This window comes from Sebastes fasciatus, chromosome 11, assembly GCF_043250625.1.
Source record: "Sebastes fasciatus isolate fSebFas1 chromosome 11, fSebFas1.pri, whole genome shotgun sequence".
NCBI classification, from domain to species: Eukaryota; Metazoa; Chordata; class Actinopteri; order Perciformes; family Sebastidae; genus Sebastes; species Sebastes fasciatus.
Genome location: NC_133805.1, coordinates 5230886 through 5249048, shown reverse-complemented (window position 1 = coordinate 5249048; position 18163 = coordinate 5230886). Strand labels below are relative to the sequence as shown.

The following is an 18163-nucleotide window of genomic DNA, read 5'->3' as shown; positions in this document are numbered from 1 at the left end:
TATCTTTTCGTAACATATAAACCTACATCTGAGCCAAATTTGTTGCTTTTATCGCAAAACGCACAATTGTTACGAATATTTCAGCTTAGCTGCCCCAATATTACATGAGATTTTATTTTATTTTAATTTTTATTCTGTAAAATTTTTAATCTGGAAAAAACTTTGTATTTAAGTTTGACAAGTGTTATATAAATTATTATTATTATTATTACTACACTAGTTGCCTAGGTTACTTATCTCTACTTTCTTACGTAAAACGAAAAATTATGCTGTAAAACAATGGCTTATGAGATTTCTTAAAAATAATCACTGTAGCCTCAGGAGTGTGTGTAATGTGTACTACTTAGTATGCTAGAAAAAAGATTTCTCATGTCCCTATACATAGTATGTCAAAATGCAGTATGCCAAAGCTACCAGGATGTCCTACTACATCTGGTCACATTTTACAGACTGAAAGCCAGCATGCTTTTCTGGCTGTTCTGACCCACAATCCTCTGCACAGCAGATATATTGTATGCATACTGCATGTAACAGTACGTACTTTGTAAGGGCAGCTACAGTGTACTAAAAGTAAAAAGGAAAAGTATGTGATTTGGGATGTAGTCAGTCGTGCTGCTCCTCGTCCTGGAATGAATCATAGCTTGTTAACTCCTCCCTCCTCTTCCTGCTCTCAAACACAGACAGCTCGTCTCGGTCGTCTTATTTCCTTGTTCCCTCCCCTTCAGATCTACAGTTTGAAGGTTGGTGTAACCAGCATAACACATGATGATTACATCAGAGCTCAAACTAGTGTCGGTTCTCAGGAAGTGAAACTCAGACAGTCGTTGCTACTGAGAGGTGAAATGGCGCAGAAAGGAGTTCAGCTGGACCAGGAAGCAATCTCTTGTTCGATCTGTCTGGATCTACTGAAGGATCCGGTGACTACTTCCTGTGGACACAGCTACTGCATGAACTGTATTAAAGGCTTCTGGGATGGAGAGGATGAGAAGAAGATCTACAGCTGCCCTCAGTGTAGGCAGACCTTCACACCGAGGCCTGTCCTGATGAAAAACACCATAATATCGGATTTAGTGGAGAAACTGAAGAAGACTGGACTCCAAGCTGCTCCTGCTGATCACTGCTATGCTGGACCTGAAGATGTGGCCTGTGATGTCTGCACTGGGAGGAAACTGAAAGCCTTCAAGTCCTGTCTTGTGTGTCTGGCCTCTTACTGTGAGAAACACCTCCAGCTTCATTATGATGTGGCTCAATTAAAGAAACACAAGCTGGTGGAGCCCTCCAAGAAGCTCCAGGAGAACATCTGCTCTCGTCACGATGAGGTGATGAAGATTTTCTGTCGTACTGATCAGCAGTGTATCTGTTATCTCTGCTTAATGGATGAACATAAAGGCCACGACACCGTCTCAGCTGCAGCAGAAAGGACCGAGAGGCAGAGAGAGCTGGAGGTGAGTCGACTCAACATCCAGCAGAGGATCCAGGACAGAGAGAAAGATGTGAAGCTGCTCCAACAGGAGGTGAAGGCTGTCAATCGCTCTGCTGATAAAGCAGTGGAGGACAGTGAGAAGATCTTCACCGAGCTGATCCGTCTCATGGAGAAAAGAAGCAGTGATGTGAAGCAGCAGGTCAGATCCCAGCAGAAAAGTGAAGTGAGTCGAGTCAAAGAGCTTCAGGAGAAGCTGGAGCAGGAGATCACTGAGCTGAAGAGGAGAGACGCTGAGCTGAAGCTGCTGTCACACACAGAGGATCACGACCAGTTTCTACTCGACTACTCCTCACTGTCACCACTCAGTGAATCTACACACTCATCCAGCATCAATATCCGTCCTCTGAGCTACTTTGAGGACGTGACGGCGGCTGTGTCAGAAGTCAGAGATAAACTACAGGACGTTCTGAGAGAGAAATGGACAAACGTCTCACAGACAGTGACTGAAGTGGATGTTTTACTGTCACAACCAGAGCCCAAGACCAGAGCTGGATTCTTACAATATTCACGAGAAATCACACTGGATCCAAACACAGCATACCCACGGCTGTTATTATCTGAGGGGAACAGAAAAGCAACAGCAATGAGACAACATCAGTCTTATTCTAGTCACCCAGACAGATTCACTAATTGGCCTCAGGTCCTGAGTAGAGAGAGTCTGACTGGACGTTGTTACTGGGAGGTGGAGTGGAGAGGGGGAGGAGTTTATGTAGCAGTCGCATACAAGAGTATCAGGAGAGCAGGGGGGTGGAATGAATGTTGGTTTGGATTCAATGACAAATCTTGGGCGTTACGTTGTGACCAAAACAGTTATACATTTTGGTACAACAATGTCCAAACCCCCGTCTCAGGTCCTCAGTCCTCCAGAGTAGGAGTGTACCTGGATCACAGTGCAGGTATTCTGTCCTTCTACAGCGTCTCTAAAACCATGACTCTCCTCCACAGAGTCCAGACCACATTCACTGAGCCTCTCTTTGCTGGACTTTGGCCTTATTGTTATGATGACACTGCTGAGTTGTGTAAACAGAAATAGACAGAAGTCATTTAAGGGTTCAATTCTGTGTTTTAACTCTTAAACTTCTCTGGTGTCCATCATTGTTGCTGCAGAGCTGATTTTTCTTTTCATGTCTTCACTGCACAGAGATCAGCTGTCAATCAAACATTATTTGACCAAAGAACGTTTATTACCAAGAAGTGAAAGTCAATTGTTTGTTCCATTGCAACGTCAGCGCCCAGCAGCAGAGCTACGCTTCCGCCATTTTGGACTGAAAGCGACTACCGGATGCCAGTAAAACGTCCGCCTACAAAGTGACGTACAAAAGTAAAACTAAATTATTTCTATTCTATTGTCACATTTTACCAAAACGGCCGGTGTTGAACTATAAAATATGAATATAAGAAGCGTTTTCAGTCCAAAATGGCGGCAGCAGCTGTTGTCAAAAAATCAGCAGAGTTGCGTCTCTTTGCTTCTACACTCTTTGCTTTGACATCTTCTCATGAGTTGTTCTGTAAATGTGTGAGTGTCTTCAGGTGGCGCTCCTTCCTGTGTCTGTTTCACTGCTCATGATGATCTTTGTTCACCTGAACTGATATTTCTCTGCATGAAAATGTAAACTTCTCTGTGCTCTAAATGTTTGATGAATATTTGTATATATATATATGTGTATGTGTGTGTGTGTGTGTGTGTGTGTTGTTGTTTCTCTTCCACTGCACGGGTCTTAAAAGAAGGTCTAGTGATTTATTTCTTATCATAGATATTCTGTTCTCACCACTTTTTGTAAAGATATCTAGAATCACATTTATTTGTTGGGCAGACTAAATGTTGTCGTCCAGATCGACGTACAAACGAGATACTGAGATGTTTAATGAAACTGTAATTATCATGATCATAATCAATAAGGAAATCATTATTCTCTGTCACATCGCTGAGATTCTGCTCAAACAAACTGATTGTGTGGATGAAAATGAATCTGTACGTGAAATCATTGTAACAAGAGTCATTTAACAGACTTTACTGATGGGATGTGTGAACAAACTGAAGGTTTCTATAATCAATAAACAAGAATGAACTAAGTCTTTTCTTCCTGTCTTTTTTCCAGGGTATCATACAAAGCTCCAGGCTGCTTTGGATCAGGATGACGTCCTGAAATTGAACCGTTTTGTCACAAATGCTTCAAAGTAGATCGTTAAATATGAAAATAAATGATTATAAAGCCATTTAAATATTTCAGGACAGTTTAGTTTGATAACTCCCTGTTGTCAGTCAGCTGTTTGTAACCAGTCAAAGAACAGAATTTGTCGTGAAATCACACCGGATCCAAATTTATTTGGTGTTCATGGTATTGAACCTCCAAATCACTATTCCAATGCATAGTCTGTTTACTTTGTTCTCAGAATCATCTTGTAATGTACCGTTTAACTGTAAAATGAAAATGTTTGTGACCCGGCAGCCATGTTGAGATCAGTTGAGGAAATACCAAGCACCGCCCACCAGCCGGAGCACAGCCAATAGGAACGCTCTCTCTCTCTTTGAAATGACCTGTGATTGACCAAAGTCTCCCGTCACGGGCTAGATGTTTTAAAGTCTGAAAACAGAGCCATGAGGAGCAGAAGTCTCTCAGAACACTTGAATTATAATATGCTGAAAGGTTATTATGTGATTTTTGTGATGATGATGATACAAAAAAACGTGTTGCCTACTGAAGCCCTCAAACACTGGAAAATATTGTTGATGAAAAAACCCTTAAATAAAGATCAGCTTTTATTTTGTTTGGTTGTTTTTTAATGGAGATATCAGACTTTCCATCCTCCAACCCAGAGAGAAAGAGGAACAAAAAAAAAAAAAATTAAAAATACAAGTTATTAAAAAAAAAAAAACATTTTGAGGAACACACTCCAAACTACTAAACACAAACTTTTTGAACTCAAAAAGACAGAAACAAAAAAAAAAAAATTGTAGACAGTCACCTTTTTAGTTACAAATTAAAACAGGGAAAAGCATAGTTTTCACATAAACGTCTGTTTTAAACGTTTGATTCTGGTGGTTGTGAGGGTTTGTCTTCCTCTTGGGGGGGGGAGGGGTGAATGTGTCTGAGAAGTACACGGAGCTCAATCCGTTGCAGGAAATAGACCAAGCCGCTCAATGTGTACTTCCTTTGACCCGAGGGAATAAAAACTTTATAGACTATGTGCGAGAGCTGCATCTTTTTGTCCATGAAGTCTCTTTACGATGAGCTCGAGAAAGTGTGCAGCGTGTTTGTACATATGTGTGTGTGTGTGTGTTTTGTGTGGTCCGACAGTCTCGATGCTTCCCATCCTTTTGTTGTCCATCTCCACAGAAATACACTCCTCTGAACCAGTCAGTAAGGAAGAACAACAACAACATAGCCAGAAACCAGCTGAATCCAGTCTGTCAGCCAATCAGTCTATCAACTGTGTGTTTGTGGTCACTTGTCCCCCCCCAAGCAGTTTGTGTTGATCCAGTTTCAGTTTGTGACCATAAATACACGAAGACTCCACCGCTGGTACAGCTAGTCCACAGTTAAAGCTCCGAGGTGGAACAGCAAACGCGTTACTGTCTGTCTGCTCATTCCAGAGCAGCGAAAACCAGTAGATCAGCTCAGCAAACATCTTCTGCTGCCCGGTGGTCCAGCCAGTCCAGCCGACCCAAGGTAAACTACAGGACCTCCGACAGCAGAGAATGAGGGTCAGAAGAGAGGGGGGGGGACTGAGGGAGAAAGAGAGGGTTATATGAAGAGGGCTAGAGAGAGAGAGAGAGAGAGAGAGAGAGAGAGAGAGAGAGAGAGAGAGAGAGAGAGAGAGAGAGAGAGAGAGAGAGAGAGAGAGAGAGACAGAGACAGAGAGAGAGAGACAGAGAGAGAGACAGAGACAGAGACAGAGAGAGAGAGAGAGAGAGAGAGAGAGAGAGAGAGACAGAGAGAGAGAGAGAGAGAGAGAGAGAGAGAGAGAGAAAGCACAAAGAGACCAGGGTTTCTCTCTCGTCTTCATTTGTGTCTCTGGAGAGCTTTCCTCTTCCTCCTCTTGAAGAAACAGCAGCACCTGCAACACACAAAGCATCATTAACAGACATGAAATCAATTGGGATGTGAGAGAGTGATCATTTTTCATTTTCATTTAAAGAAACACAGTAAAATGATTATGGTTTGATTTTTGTGGGGACCAAACAGAGATGTTTTCTTAAAGCGGCAGTAGGCACTATATTTGTGTTGGCATCATTGGGCAAAAATTGCATAATAACCTTTCAGCATATTGTAATTCAAGTGTTCTGAGAGACTTCTGCTCCTCATGGCTCTGTTTTCAGGCTTTAGAAAATCTAACCCGTGACGGGAGACTTTGGCCAATCACAGGTCACTTCAGAGAGAGAGAGCGTTCCTATTGGCTGTTCATTCAACAGAGGCAGCTGTCAATCACGAATCACGAACTCCGATCAGACGGTCAAACTAGGCAGTGCTGATCAAATATGAATCAATATTCTGTTACTGTGGTGCCTATTTCTCTCCTCAAATGTTTTCAGAATCATCTTGTAGTGAACTGTTTAGCTGGAAAATGAGAAAGTTTGTGACCTGGCAGTCACGTTGAGATCATTTTGAAAAGTACCGCACACCAGATGGAGATAACTTTCTAATTTTACTTACTCATTGGAGATCAATTAACAACACAAAACAATGACACATATTGTCCAGAAACCCTCACAGGTACTGCATTTAGCATAAAAAACAGCTGTCAGTGTGTTGACTTGACTATGACTTGCCCCAAACTGCATGTGATTATCATAAAGTGGGCATGTCTGTAAAGGGGAGACTCGTGGGTACCCATAGAAGGTGGGGGGAGAGCCTTGTGTCTAGTGACAGCCCATCAGGAGTCCAATGCTGGGAAGCGGCGCATCCCTTCGTGATATAAAAACGCCCCTATGGACACGTACCATAAATCTAAATTTGGATATTTTTGCTGTTAACGGTTAAAAGAAGAGTTGCAGGTGTTGGCGTCCTCTTTAACCTGTGTGTGTGTGTGTGTGTGTGTGTGTGTGTGTGTGTGTGTGTTTGTCCTTACTTGGTATCATCAGCCACCTCCACCTCTGCATTGGCTGTGATTGGTGCGTTGGAGTGTCCTGCAGTGGGGTCGTCTGTATTCAGCTCCCCATTGGTTGAACTCATCACCTGGAGGTGAGAAATGGGGGAGGGATGAGTACAGGCGTGCCAACGTCCGATATTGGTGGGACAACAATTAAAAAAGACTTGCATTACGTCCACACTAAGGCAGATACATCTGAAAACTTATGTGAAAAATGCACCAAAACAACTGAGAGGCAGATAAAAGTCTCTTCTTGTGAGAGCCCAGTTACTGTGCTGAGTCTCAGCTAGTTAAACGTCCATCTGCGTCCTGCTCTCCATCCTCACAGAGGACAAGACTGTTTTCAAATGTAGCCAGCTTAATGTGGACGTGGTCTTAAAAATAGTCCATAAGAGCTGTGACCTCCGGGGAAGCCTCACACCTCCACAGATACAGCCATTGTCAACATTCATTTTGCTGCCATGCAAAATAGCGACACCTCTGCGTCATGACTTAAAACAAAAAGCAACGACGACTTTGTGGCCTTGAAACTGTTTAACTTCACTCTTTAACAGCAGCCGCTCTGACATCATTCATATGCTAGTACAGTCCTGCTGCACCTGTTTTTAGTTCCTTTACACATTTCACCTATTTGACTTTTTCTTTTGAATATTTCCCATCCCTTCAGTGCGCCTGGCATGCCTGAAATGTGTTTTTCTTTTACGCCAAAGCTCACGACCTGAGTGCTCACACTGTACGTGTAAAATAGATCTTGGATCATCTGTGCCATCCTGTCTGCTGAAACGTCTATAAAAAGAAAGAGGCAGCGGCGTAACGTTATATGGACTCGCAGGTGGCGAGGAATGCACAAATACACACACTGTTTGTCGGACACTCGCTAAATTTACGCCGGGCAGACACACAGCTGACAACCTGCTAAACTAAACTAAATGTGCGGTGGAGACTTTTACTGAGAAAGTGGCTGCGTGTCCGCCACATGACACGCAACACCGCTAAGTTAACGCTCCCTCAGACGGGTGATCTGGGGACTCAGTTGTCTGTTGTGCTCATACACTGCAGCTGGCGCACCGCTGCATGCGACGCACAAATCTCGTCGGTTAAGGGTTAATAATCGGTTAACGAGGGTCGGTTATCGGTTAAGAAAATCTTTCTAAATTAGCATCCCTAGTACAGTGTACGCCCAGCTTAGCACAGGAAAACTACTAGTGCTTCAGAATGCATTGAATCCAAATATGATTCGACATGGATTACGTCACATGTAAATACTCAATAAACATCCACTTCACAGCACCACATTCACCTCTGCACCGTGGCTCGATCATGGCCAAGTCAGCACTAGCTGAAAGCCAAACAGTTCAATAAGAGCAGTAGAGAAGCCAGGCCACAACCTTCTGTCCCCTTGCATAAAGTCTCCATTATTTTAATGTGAAAAAGGGCGGAGTAGTTTGAAATAAAACACATTGCCTAACATATGGTGTGTAAACGTAAAGGTGTGTAAAACGTGGAAGGTTTTAATTTAGAATCTCTATTACAATAGTCCCATGTGAGGGAATTATTGAGTTGTTGTGAGAAAACAGACTTGAGATCAGCCCCTGCGCCGTCTCAGAGAAAGTCATGCAGGCAGACAGACAAGTAGGCAGACAGACAAGAAGCCAGCGGAGCTAACCCGTCCTCTCAGTACCTGGACGGACCCGCCCAGCCTATCAGCAGTGCGATGGGAGCCCAGCAGCTCTCGATTGGTCACTGGAGTGGGCTGCGACTCACTGCCTTTCCCCTCTGGAGACTAGAGGAGCCGATCGCAGGAGAAACGAGGAGGGAGGGAGGAAAGAGGAGGAGGAAGAGGAGGAGGAAGAGGAGGAAGAGGTGTAGGTGGTGGAGGAGGGAAAAGATGAAGAGGACCGGTAAGATGGAAGAGGAGGCTCGCCGTGGAAAGGGGAGGGGACAGGGTGGAAAAGAGAGGAGAGGAGAAGGGAAAGCAGTGAGGAGAGCAGCAGCACGGTGAGGAGGAGAGAAAAGAATGAGGAAAGAGAAAAGAAATAGTGAGTTCAGAGTCAGTATTTGGTGGAGGAGCAACAGGAGGGTGAGCACTCAAGTGTGCGGTACAGTGAGAGTGCACAAGGAGACTCTGCATGTGTGGAGGCCCCATGCAAAAAAGGGGGAAGGAGGTGGTCTATGTTCGTTGGTCCTGTTCAGACCTGGTGTTAACATGTGTCCTCAGTGATCCGATCACAAGTGGACAGCTCTAAGTACAGGTGTGAACGCACTCGAGACGCATTGAGATCGGATCTTTCAGACCACATTCAGAGGTGGTCTGGGCCACATTAAGGACCGCCTACTCTACTGACGTCCTGCTGGGATCAGCGGGTCTCTGCGCTCCTCGTGTGAATAGATAGACAAAGTCCAGCCAATACTTTACACAGGCAATATAACTTAACCATTAACTATCCAGGTGGTACAGGAGAACCTTATTCTAGTCCGTTAAAGGAACAAGTAATATATTCATACTGTATATGTGACTGATTCAGCTTCGCTGTCACGAGGACCGGTACAGCAAATCTTTCCTGCCCAGAGCTATAACCCTCGACAACACCTCACCTCCGTCTAACAGAGAACTCTCAGCTCTATAGTGTCTGTCTCAACCACACTCGCACATTGGTTTACTACCTCATTTCATTTTATTTTGAAGGGACTCTATGTAAGAATCAGAAAGTGCTTGTTAACAGCGACACCTGTGGCCGTTAAGGCAACGAAAGTCAGCGTCCTGTTCCTCGCGCTTGTGCTCGCTCTACATAGACGTGAACGAGCATCGCTCAAAACTATATTTCAGCTGCTTGGCAGTAATGTTAGCTGACCAGACGGAGGTCTCTCCATGAATCAATGCTGATCCTAGTGTTGGCTTTTCCTGCCTCAGCCTCCCGACCGCGGCCGGAGGGAACGGGGGAGACGCCGGAGTTTTGGTCGGAGACGATATCGTTACTCGCTGTGGAGCCCCGCCGTCACTTCACAAGACACGGGAAACCTCTGTTGGTCTGGAGGAGCTGCAGCAGTTATTTCTGCACAAACGTCCACTGAACATTCACTAGATATTCTCAGAGCTAAACTAACTCTTCTGCAGTGTGGAGTGAGCAGCATGCACGTGAGAGTGGAGCGAAATAGCTAGAACGAGCGCGGTGTGTGAGTGAAGGCAGGCAGAGGAGCAGAGTACAGCAGAGACTCCGGTCCTGGAGACCAAAGCTACGGTCTCCCCCGCGTCCTCCAACCGCGGCCAACACTGTTTAACAGACGGGCTTCACTAGATACAACTTTGCGGTTTTGGTGCTTCCGTGTAGTTTGTGTTGGAGTCTCGTCTGACCAGCGTAGCCACACGCGAGCGTGCATGGGACGCCGAACCGCAATGATTTATACGGGTAAGAAGTTACAAACAGTCCCTTTAAGAAAAATTGTAACTTGCACACTTTGCTATTGTATTGTATATAGTATGTTATTGTTATTCTATATTCCTATTTTGTATTTTCTAAGCTAGTGGTAGTAGTCTGGTACATTTATAGTGTATTCTAATATATTCTTTATATTGTCGGTACACTACAGATATTATCTCTAGTGTTTTTTATTATATATTTACTGCCCCTGTGCTTTGTCTGAATAACCTGCTGCTGTAACACAAGAATTTCCCAATTTGGGATCCATCCACTGTATTCAAATGCACCTATCATGCTAATTTTCAGGTTCATACTTGTATTTTGGGTTTAACATGGGTTTACATGCTTTAATGTTCAAAAAACAGAGAGACAACTCTCTCTCCCAATATTTTGAATGTGGCCTGCAGTACCCATTTTAAACCGCTAGCCGGCAGTGCTGCATATTGTTCCTTTTAACAGTTTGGATCACCTCTTGCATATTTGCTGCTTTCTTTTAGTGCCGATTATTTGGTGATGATTGATAAAGAAACCGAAGCCAGTTAACCCTGCGACACGGCCAACACGGCTTTGTTTTGCAAGTGGAGCAAACAAGAAAGTGACAAGAGCTGAGGGAGCAGGAGAGTGAAGGAGAGGCAGGGCTGCTTCATGTGTGTGTGTGTGTGTGTGTGTGCGTGTGCGTGTGCGTGTGTGTGTGTGTGTGTGAGGCTGACGTACAGTGTTACTTTTTCACTAGACTGGCACATACGTGTTTTTTTAAGCTGGTATTGACAGTTTGGCAAATATATACAGAATCTCTCTCAAATACTCAGACTGTAATAAATCATGTGAATGTGCAACACGTGCATCATGTTGCATTATTTGTTCAGAGTGAGTGTACCTGGTTTTTGGTCTGCGGTGCTTTCTCTCGGTTGCTCGTCTGAAGTGGAGTCTCGCTGGCCACCGGACCAATAGGAGTGGGCTAAACACACAGGAAGTGGGATCATCAACATGGGATCAGAGTGAGGAAATGCACATTTGGTTACATGACGTTTCTTTACATCCTATTATTGATCTTGATGGATAACGCTGTCGTACACTAGAGGCCCCCCCCCTACAATAAACTATTATCTTGCCATTTAAATACTGATGTAGAAGCGTGAGAGCGATGACGCTGAATGTTGCAGCATTGTGAACAACTCAAAGTTCAAAACCTCACCGCTGAACTCAAAGCTCACGTTATTTCAACTTCATTATTGTCTGTTGAACTCACTCAAAAGTGAGTAAATTCAGATTACACTTCACAAAGAATGGAGGAGGAAGTGTCTTTGACTTTTTGGAGATAAGAGAAATTAATATCAAGGCTGTCAATAAATTAAAATAGTTAATTGTGATTCATTTTTATCAGTTAAAAATGTACCTTGAAGGGAGATTTGTGAAGTATTTAATACTCTTATCAACATGGAAGTGGGCAAATTTGCTGCTTAATGCAAATGTATGTATATATTTATTATTGTAAATCAATTAACAACACAAAACATTGACAGATATTGTCCAGAAACCCTCACAGGTACTGCATTTAGCATGAAAAATATGCTCAAATCATAACATGGCAAACTGCAGCCCAACAGGCAACAACAGCTGTCAGTGTGTCAGTGAGCTGACTTGACTATGACTTGCCCCAAACTGCATGTGATTATCATAAAGTGGGCATGTCTGTAAAGGGGAGACTCGTGGGTACCCATAGAACCCATTTACATTCACATATCTGGAGGTCAGAGGTCAAGGGACCCCTTTGAAAATGACAGTTTTTCCTCGCCAAAATTTGGCGCAAGTTTGGAGCGTTATTTGGCCTCCTTAGCGACGAGGTAGTATGACATGGTTGGTACCAATGGATTCATCAGGTTTTCTAATTTCATATGATCAAAGTATCTTCGCTCCAGCTTTAAAACTGAGCCCGCTAAAACCTACAAGTTATGCGTAAATGCGTTAAAGAACGTTAAAACAAATGTATTATTGCTTTAGCGGCCCTAAATAATAATAATAGCACGACTACTTTGTCACTTCCTGTTTACACAGTAGATCAGCCATATGATTATGTGTCACTCTTTGAGTTCAGCTCAGACAGCACAAAACACCCGCTCCACACTAACCAGTGGCTTTCCAGTCCAGTCGTACTGGTAGTCGAAGATGTATCCGTTTCTGTCAAAGAGGTCCGTAAAGAGTTTCCTCAGGTAGTCGTAATCCGGCTTCTCGAAGAAGTCCAGGCGACGCACGTACCGCAGGTAGGTGGCCATTTCTTCTGTTGCATACACACAGGCACCAAACCCACGCACACACAGAGAAACACACGCAAGATTTGATCAACATATGCTAACCTGATCATTTATGCAACAGCTGTGCAGAAACACTTTTTGTTTTTTTTGTCGAAGCGTTTGTATACGAACCTGGGAAGCTTTCACAGAGGACCTCTATCGGTGTGTCTCTCTTGGTGTCTCCGATCTTCTGATAACGTTCTTTCAGAGTGTCAGCCTAATGAAGACAGAGATACGGTGGAATTTATTCACAGAGGTGATGAAGGGGGGGAAAACAAAACAAAACACACTGGACGGCTGGTCGACTGCCTCCTCACCTTGAGCCCCTGCCAGGGTAGGCTGCCTCGCAGGAAGTACATGAACATGTGGCCCAGAGCTTCCAGGTCATCCCGCCTGCTTTGCTCTGAAACACAGAACAACAACAAAGGCTTTAAATTGCTCTCAGTCAGGACAGATGAATGTTGTCAAGGCAAACTATGTGTTGAGCACGCCTGCAAACTCAAGTGGGATGAAAAAGGGAACGGTTCAGACATTCCCTTCCCTCATTACAAGGAACTAATAGTCTACGATTTTGATGATCCATTAATCTTTCGGGTATTTATTCAGCAAATACGTCAAACGTTTTCAGGTTTTGGATTCTTAAATTTGAAGATTTGTGGCTTTCCTTTATATTATATAATTGACTGACTGGGTCTGGGAAATTATGGAGGGCATTTTTCACGATTATCTTATCTTCTTATTATCTTATTTTATAGACTTAATAATGAATCAAAAAACAATTGACACATTACAATAAAAACAATAAGCAGCCGTAATAATGTTCTCTGGCTGGGCCACTTTTTCTGCCTCAACCACTTCTGTCTTCCGTCACTTGGAGACGGCTGGCCACTCTGCGCTCCATCCAAAATCCTTCTGCTCCACTCCGTTCACATGCTCTGACAAATAGTCTTTTTTTTATAGATCTGGGTACAAAAATGATCAATTGCAGGTATCATTTGACTGGAGAATTTTCGATACTACTTGGTACTGGGAACTGGGTTCATGTTGATAAATATGAGTGGACAGTGACAACTATTCAGTTTGACCTTACTTTTAATTATTTTGAACGTGTAACAAATACCTAAGTAAAAGACAAAACAAGAATAACATATCAAATGAACAGTAAACATATAGCAAACAATTAACAAATAATCAACATAAATAAATATTAAATGTCTGAAAAGGAGAAGGAAGAAGTACAGCCTACACATATGGTCCTAAACTCCTTCTCCATAACTCCAATAATTAACTCAATATATCATATATATCCTTTTTTATTTCCATTCCAACCTTGGTAATGAAGTGATACTTTTCACCGGTTGTCCACGTTAGGTCAGATAGTCATTTATTATATGTTGATGTAGAGTGTAGCAGCAGAAGGACCTGTCGTATCTCTCTCTAACACCGTCTTAGACCATCTTCAGAACATTGTAGTTTTGGCAGACCCGCAGTCGGATTCTCTTAACACCACGGTTGTCTTTTCCTTCTGAATTCTTCTTCACATCTTTCCTTGACCTCATGTTTTCCATCGAGGTCGAGGAAAAGTGGTTAGGAAAGGACGTCATTTTTTTTACTTTTCGATCGCAGCCCATGTATGTAAACAGAGGTAGAACATAGCTGTCTACACCCTCCCCAGGTCTGCAGGGCATAAGGAAACGGGCGTACCAAATTGGGCAGAAAGTATGCTAAGAGCAAAAAAGACATAGCTTAGAAAGTCTTATTTTCTGGCTGGCATTAGTGCTAACTTCATTATAATGTTGGTAACATTCAAACCATTCCATTAAAGCCTGGCTAACTCTCCCAGTAGAAAACCTGACGTTTCCTGTTCCTGTCCCGGGTGAGGAAGAGTTTATGAGAAATGTGGAGCCATCACCAAAGCCTGAGGAGACAAGAAATATTTTACAGCTGAAAGCTGAAATATTTTCAAATGTGGAGCAGGTTTGAACCGAGGCTCCGTTTGTAAATGAGGAAACATCCTGTGCGTTCCAATACCCATACTACCATACTACTTAGTATGCCAGAAAAAAAGATTTCTCATGTCCCAATACATAGTATGTCAAATGCAGTATGCCAAAGCTACCAGGATGTCCTACTACATCTGGTCACATTTTACAGAATGAAAGCCAGCATGTTTTTCTGGCTGTTCTGACCCACAATCCTCTGCACAGCAGATATATTGTATGTATACTGCATGTAACAGTACGTACTTTGTAAGGGCAGCTGCAGTGTACTAAAAGTAAAAAGGAAAAGCATGTGATTTGGGACGTAGTCAGTCGTGCTGCTCCTCATCCTGGAATGAATCATAGCTTGATAACTCCTCCCTCCTCTTCCTGCTCTCAAACACAGACAGCTCGTCTCGGTCCTCTTATTTCCTTGTTCCCTCCCCTTCAGATCTACAGTTTGAAGGAGGGTGTAACCAACATAACACATGATGATTACATCAGAGCTCAAACTAGTGTCGGTTCTCAGGAAGTGAAACTCAGACAGTCGTTGCTACTGAGAGGTGAAATGGCGCAGAAAGGAGTTCAGCTGGAGCACGAAAGGTTCTCTTGTTCGATCTGTCTGGATCTACTGAAGGATCCCGTGGCTACTTCCTGTGGACACAGCTACTGCATGAACTGTATTAAAACCCACTGGGACAAAGAAAAAGAGAAGAAGATCTACAGCTGCCCTCAGTGTAGGCAGACCTTCACACCGAGGCCTGTCCTGATGAAAAACACCATGTTAGCAGATTTAGTGGAGGAACTGAAGAAGACTGGACTCCAAGCTGCTCCTGCTGATCACTGCTATGCTGGACCTGAAGATGTGGCCTGTGATGTCTGCACTGGGAGGAAACTGAAAGCCTTCAAGTCCTGTCTGGCGTGTCTGGCCTCTTACTGTGAGAAACACCTCCAGCCTCATTATGACTCAGCTCCGTTCAAGAAACACAAGCTGGTGGAGCCCTCCAAGAAGCTCCAGGAGAACATCTGCTCTCGTCACGACGAGGTGATGAAGATGTTCTGTCGTACCGATCAGCAGTGTATCTGTTATCTCTGCTTAATGAATGAACATAAAGGCCACGACACCGTCTCAGCTGAAGCAGAAAGAACCGAGAGGCAGAGAGAGCTGGAGGTGAGTCGACTCAACATCCAGCAGAGGATCCAGGACAGAGAGAAAGATGTGAAGCTGCTCCAACAGGAGGTGGAGGCTGTCAATCGCTCTGCTGATAAAGCAGTGGAGGACAGTGAGAAGATCTTCACCGAGCTGATCCGTCTCATGGAGAAAAGAAGCTGTGATGTGAAGCAGCAGGTCAGATCCCAGCAGAAAAGTGAAGTGAGTCGAGTCAAAGAGCTTCAGGAGAAGCTGGAGCAGGAGATCACTGAGCTGAAGAGGAGAGACGCTGAGCTGAAGCTGCTGTCACACACAGAGGATCACAACCAGTTTCTACTCGACTACCCCTCACTGTCACCACTCAGTGAATCTACACACTCATCCAGCATCAATATCCGTCCTCTGAGCTACTTTGAGGACGTGACGGCGGCTGTGTCAGAAGTCAGAGATAAACTACAGGACGTTCTGAGAGAGAAATGGACAAACGTCTCACAGACAGTGACTGAAGTGGATGTTTTACTGTCACAACCAGAGCCCAAGACCAGAGCTGGATTCTTACAATATTCACGTGAAATCACACTGGATCCAAACACAGCACACACAAAGCTGTTATTATCTGAGGGGAACAGAAAAGCAACAGTAATGAGACAACAACAGTCTTATCCTAGTCACCCAGACAGATTCAATGGATGTAGTCAGGTCCTGAGTAGAGAGAGTCTGACTGGACGTTGTTACTGGGAGGTGGAGTGGAGAGGGGGAGGAGTTGCTGTAGCAGTCGCATACAAGAGTATCAGCAGAGCAGGGGGGTGGAATGACAAAACTTGGATGTTATGTTGTGACCAAAAAAGTTATAGATTTTTCTACAACAAAGTCAAAACTCCCGTCTCAGGTCCTAAGTCCTCCAGAATAGGAGTGTACCTGGATCACAGTGCAGGTATTCTGTCCTTCTACAGCGTCTCTGAAACCATGACTCTCCTCCACAGAGTCCAGACCACATTCACTGAGTCTCTCTATGCTGGACTTTTGCTTGCAGGTTGTGATACCACCACTGAGTTGTGTAAATTGAAATAGACAGAAGTCATTTAAGGGTTCAATTCTGTGTTTTAACTCTTAAACTTATCTGGTGTCCATCATTGTTGCTGCAGAGCTGATTTTTCTTTTCATGTCTTCACTGCACAGAGATCAGCTGTCAATCAAACATTATTTGACCAAAGAACGTTTATTACCAAGAAGTGAAAGTTAATTGTTTGTTGCATTGCAACGTCAGCGCCCAGCAGCAGAGCTTGGCTTCCGCCATTTTGGACTGAAAGCGACTACCGGACGCCAGTAAAACGTCCGCCTACAAAGTGACGTACAAAAGTAAAACTAAATTATTTCTATTCTATTGTCACATTCTACCAAAACGGCCGGTGTTGAACTATAAAATATTATGAATATAAGAAGCGTTTTCAGTCCAAAATGGCGGCGGCAGCTGTTGTCAAAAAAGCAGCAGAGTTGCGTCTCTTTGCTTCTACACTCTTTGCTTTGACATCTTCTCATGAGTTGTTCTGTAAATGTGTGAGTGTCTTCAGGTGGCGCTCCTTCCTGTGTCTGTTTCACTGCTCATGATGATCTTTGTTCACCTGAACTGATATTTCTCTGCATGAAAATGTAAACTTCTCTGTGCTCTAAATGTTTGATGAATATTTGTATATATATATATGTGTGTGTGTGTGTGTGTGTTGTTGTTTCTCTTCCACTGCACGGGTCTTAAAGGAAGGTCTAGTGATTTATTTCTTATCATAGATATTCTGTTCTCACCACTTTTTGTAAAGATATCTAGAATCACATTTATTTGTTGGGCGGACTAAATGTTGTCGTCCAGATCGACGTACAAACGAGATACTGAGATGTTTAATGAAACTGTAATTATCATGATCATAATCAATAAGGAAATCATTATTCTCTGTTACATCGCTGAGATTCTGCTCAAACAAACTGATTGTGTGGATGAAAATGAATCTGTATGTGAAATCATTGTAACAAGTCATTTAACAGACTTTACTGATGGGATGTGTGAACAAACTGAAGGTTTCTATAATCAATAAACAAGAATGAACTAAGTCTTTTCTTCCTGTCTTTTTTCCAGGGTATCACACAAAGCTGATGGAGGAAATGTGACTATGAGAGAATAACTGAGGCAGTTTTCCTCCTGAAACACCACAAAGTCCAGTGTTCATGTTTAGAGTCAGTCTCTGTTAAAAGAAACAAAAACAAAAAGTTAAAACTAAAAGGTAACATAACTTATTTCCAGGCCGGCTCAAAACTTTGATAACAACAAAAAACATTGAAGGAAAGTTGTGACATGAGGATTTTGTTATCATAGTTATTGAACACAATCACAAGTTCATATACTGAATACAAATTCCAACTTCTTCCCCACATACTGATAAAAGAACTGTCTTTTTTTCCACTTCAGCTCGTATTATTCCTCTGACGATACGCTCAACACTTGTTTCTACACCGTGTTCAGAAAGTTTTATTTCCACTGGGCTTGTTGTCTCCTCTGTATAACCACAGCTGTGGTGCTTTGGTGATTCTCTGAGCAACCTGGAGAGCACACAAACGGGACTATTGTTTGTTCTTTATTCAAACAGTATTATGCAGATTTAAACACAATTGTCGTGGATTTATGGCTTTTTAAACTGTTTTGGATACATGAATGAAACCTTCTTGCCACATGGACTCTACATCTCTTTCTTTACATATTT

The 18163-nt window shown here is 43.2% G+C and overlaps 1 protein-coding gene across 1 annotated transcript; it reads left to right on the top strand.

The window, feature by feature from the left end:
• Nucleotides 1-797: 797 nt before the first annotated feature.
• On the top strand, nt 798-17443 carry LOC141776848 (uncharacterized). The gene is made up of 4 exons (XM_074650675.1): nt 798-2511; nt 4822-4950; nt 5079-5154; nt 14630-17443. Exons 1-4 carry the CDS (start codon nt 843-845, stop codon nt 16482-16484), a joined length of 3729 nt encoding a protein of 1242 aa, XP_074506776.1. The 5' UTR covers nt 798-842; the 3' UTR covers nt 16485-17443.
• The last annotated feature ends 720 nt before the right edge of the window (nt 17444-18163 follow it).

Excerpts from the sequence above, each read along its gene's own strand:
- LOC141776848 (XM_074650675.1), top strand. The coding sequence starts at position 843 with ATGGCGCAGAAAGGAGTTCAGCTGGACCAGGAAGCAATCTCTTGTTCG. Across the intron at positions 4,951-5,078 it reads CACTTGTCCCCCCCCAAGCA|AGCAGCGAAAACCAGTAGAT; the intron begins GTTTGTGTTGAT and ends TGCTCATTCCAG. Across the intron at positions 5,155-14,629 it reads GCCAGTCCAGCCGACCCAAG|CTTGATAACTCCTCCCTCCT; the intron begins GTAAACTACAGG and ends AATGAATCATAG.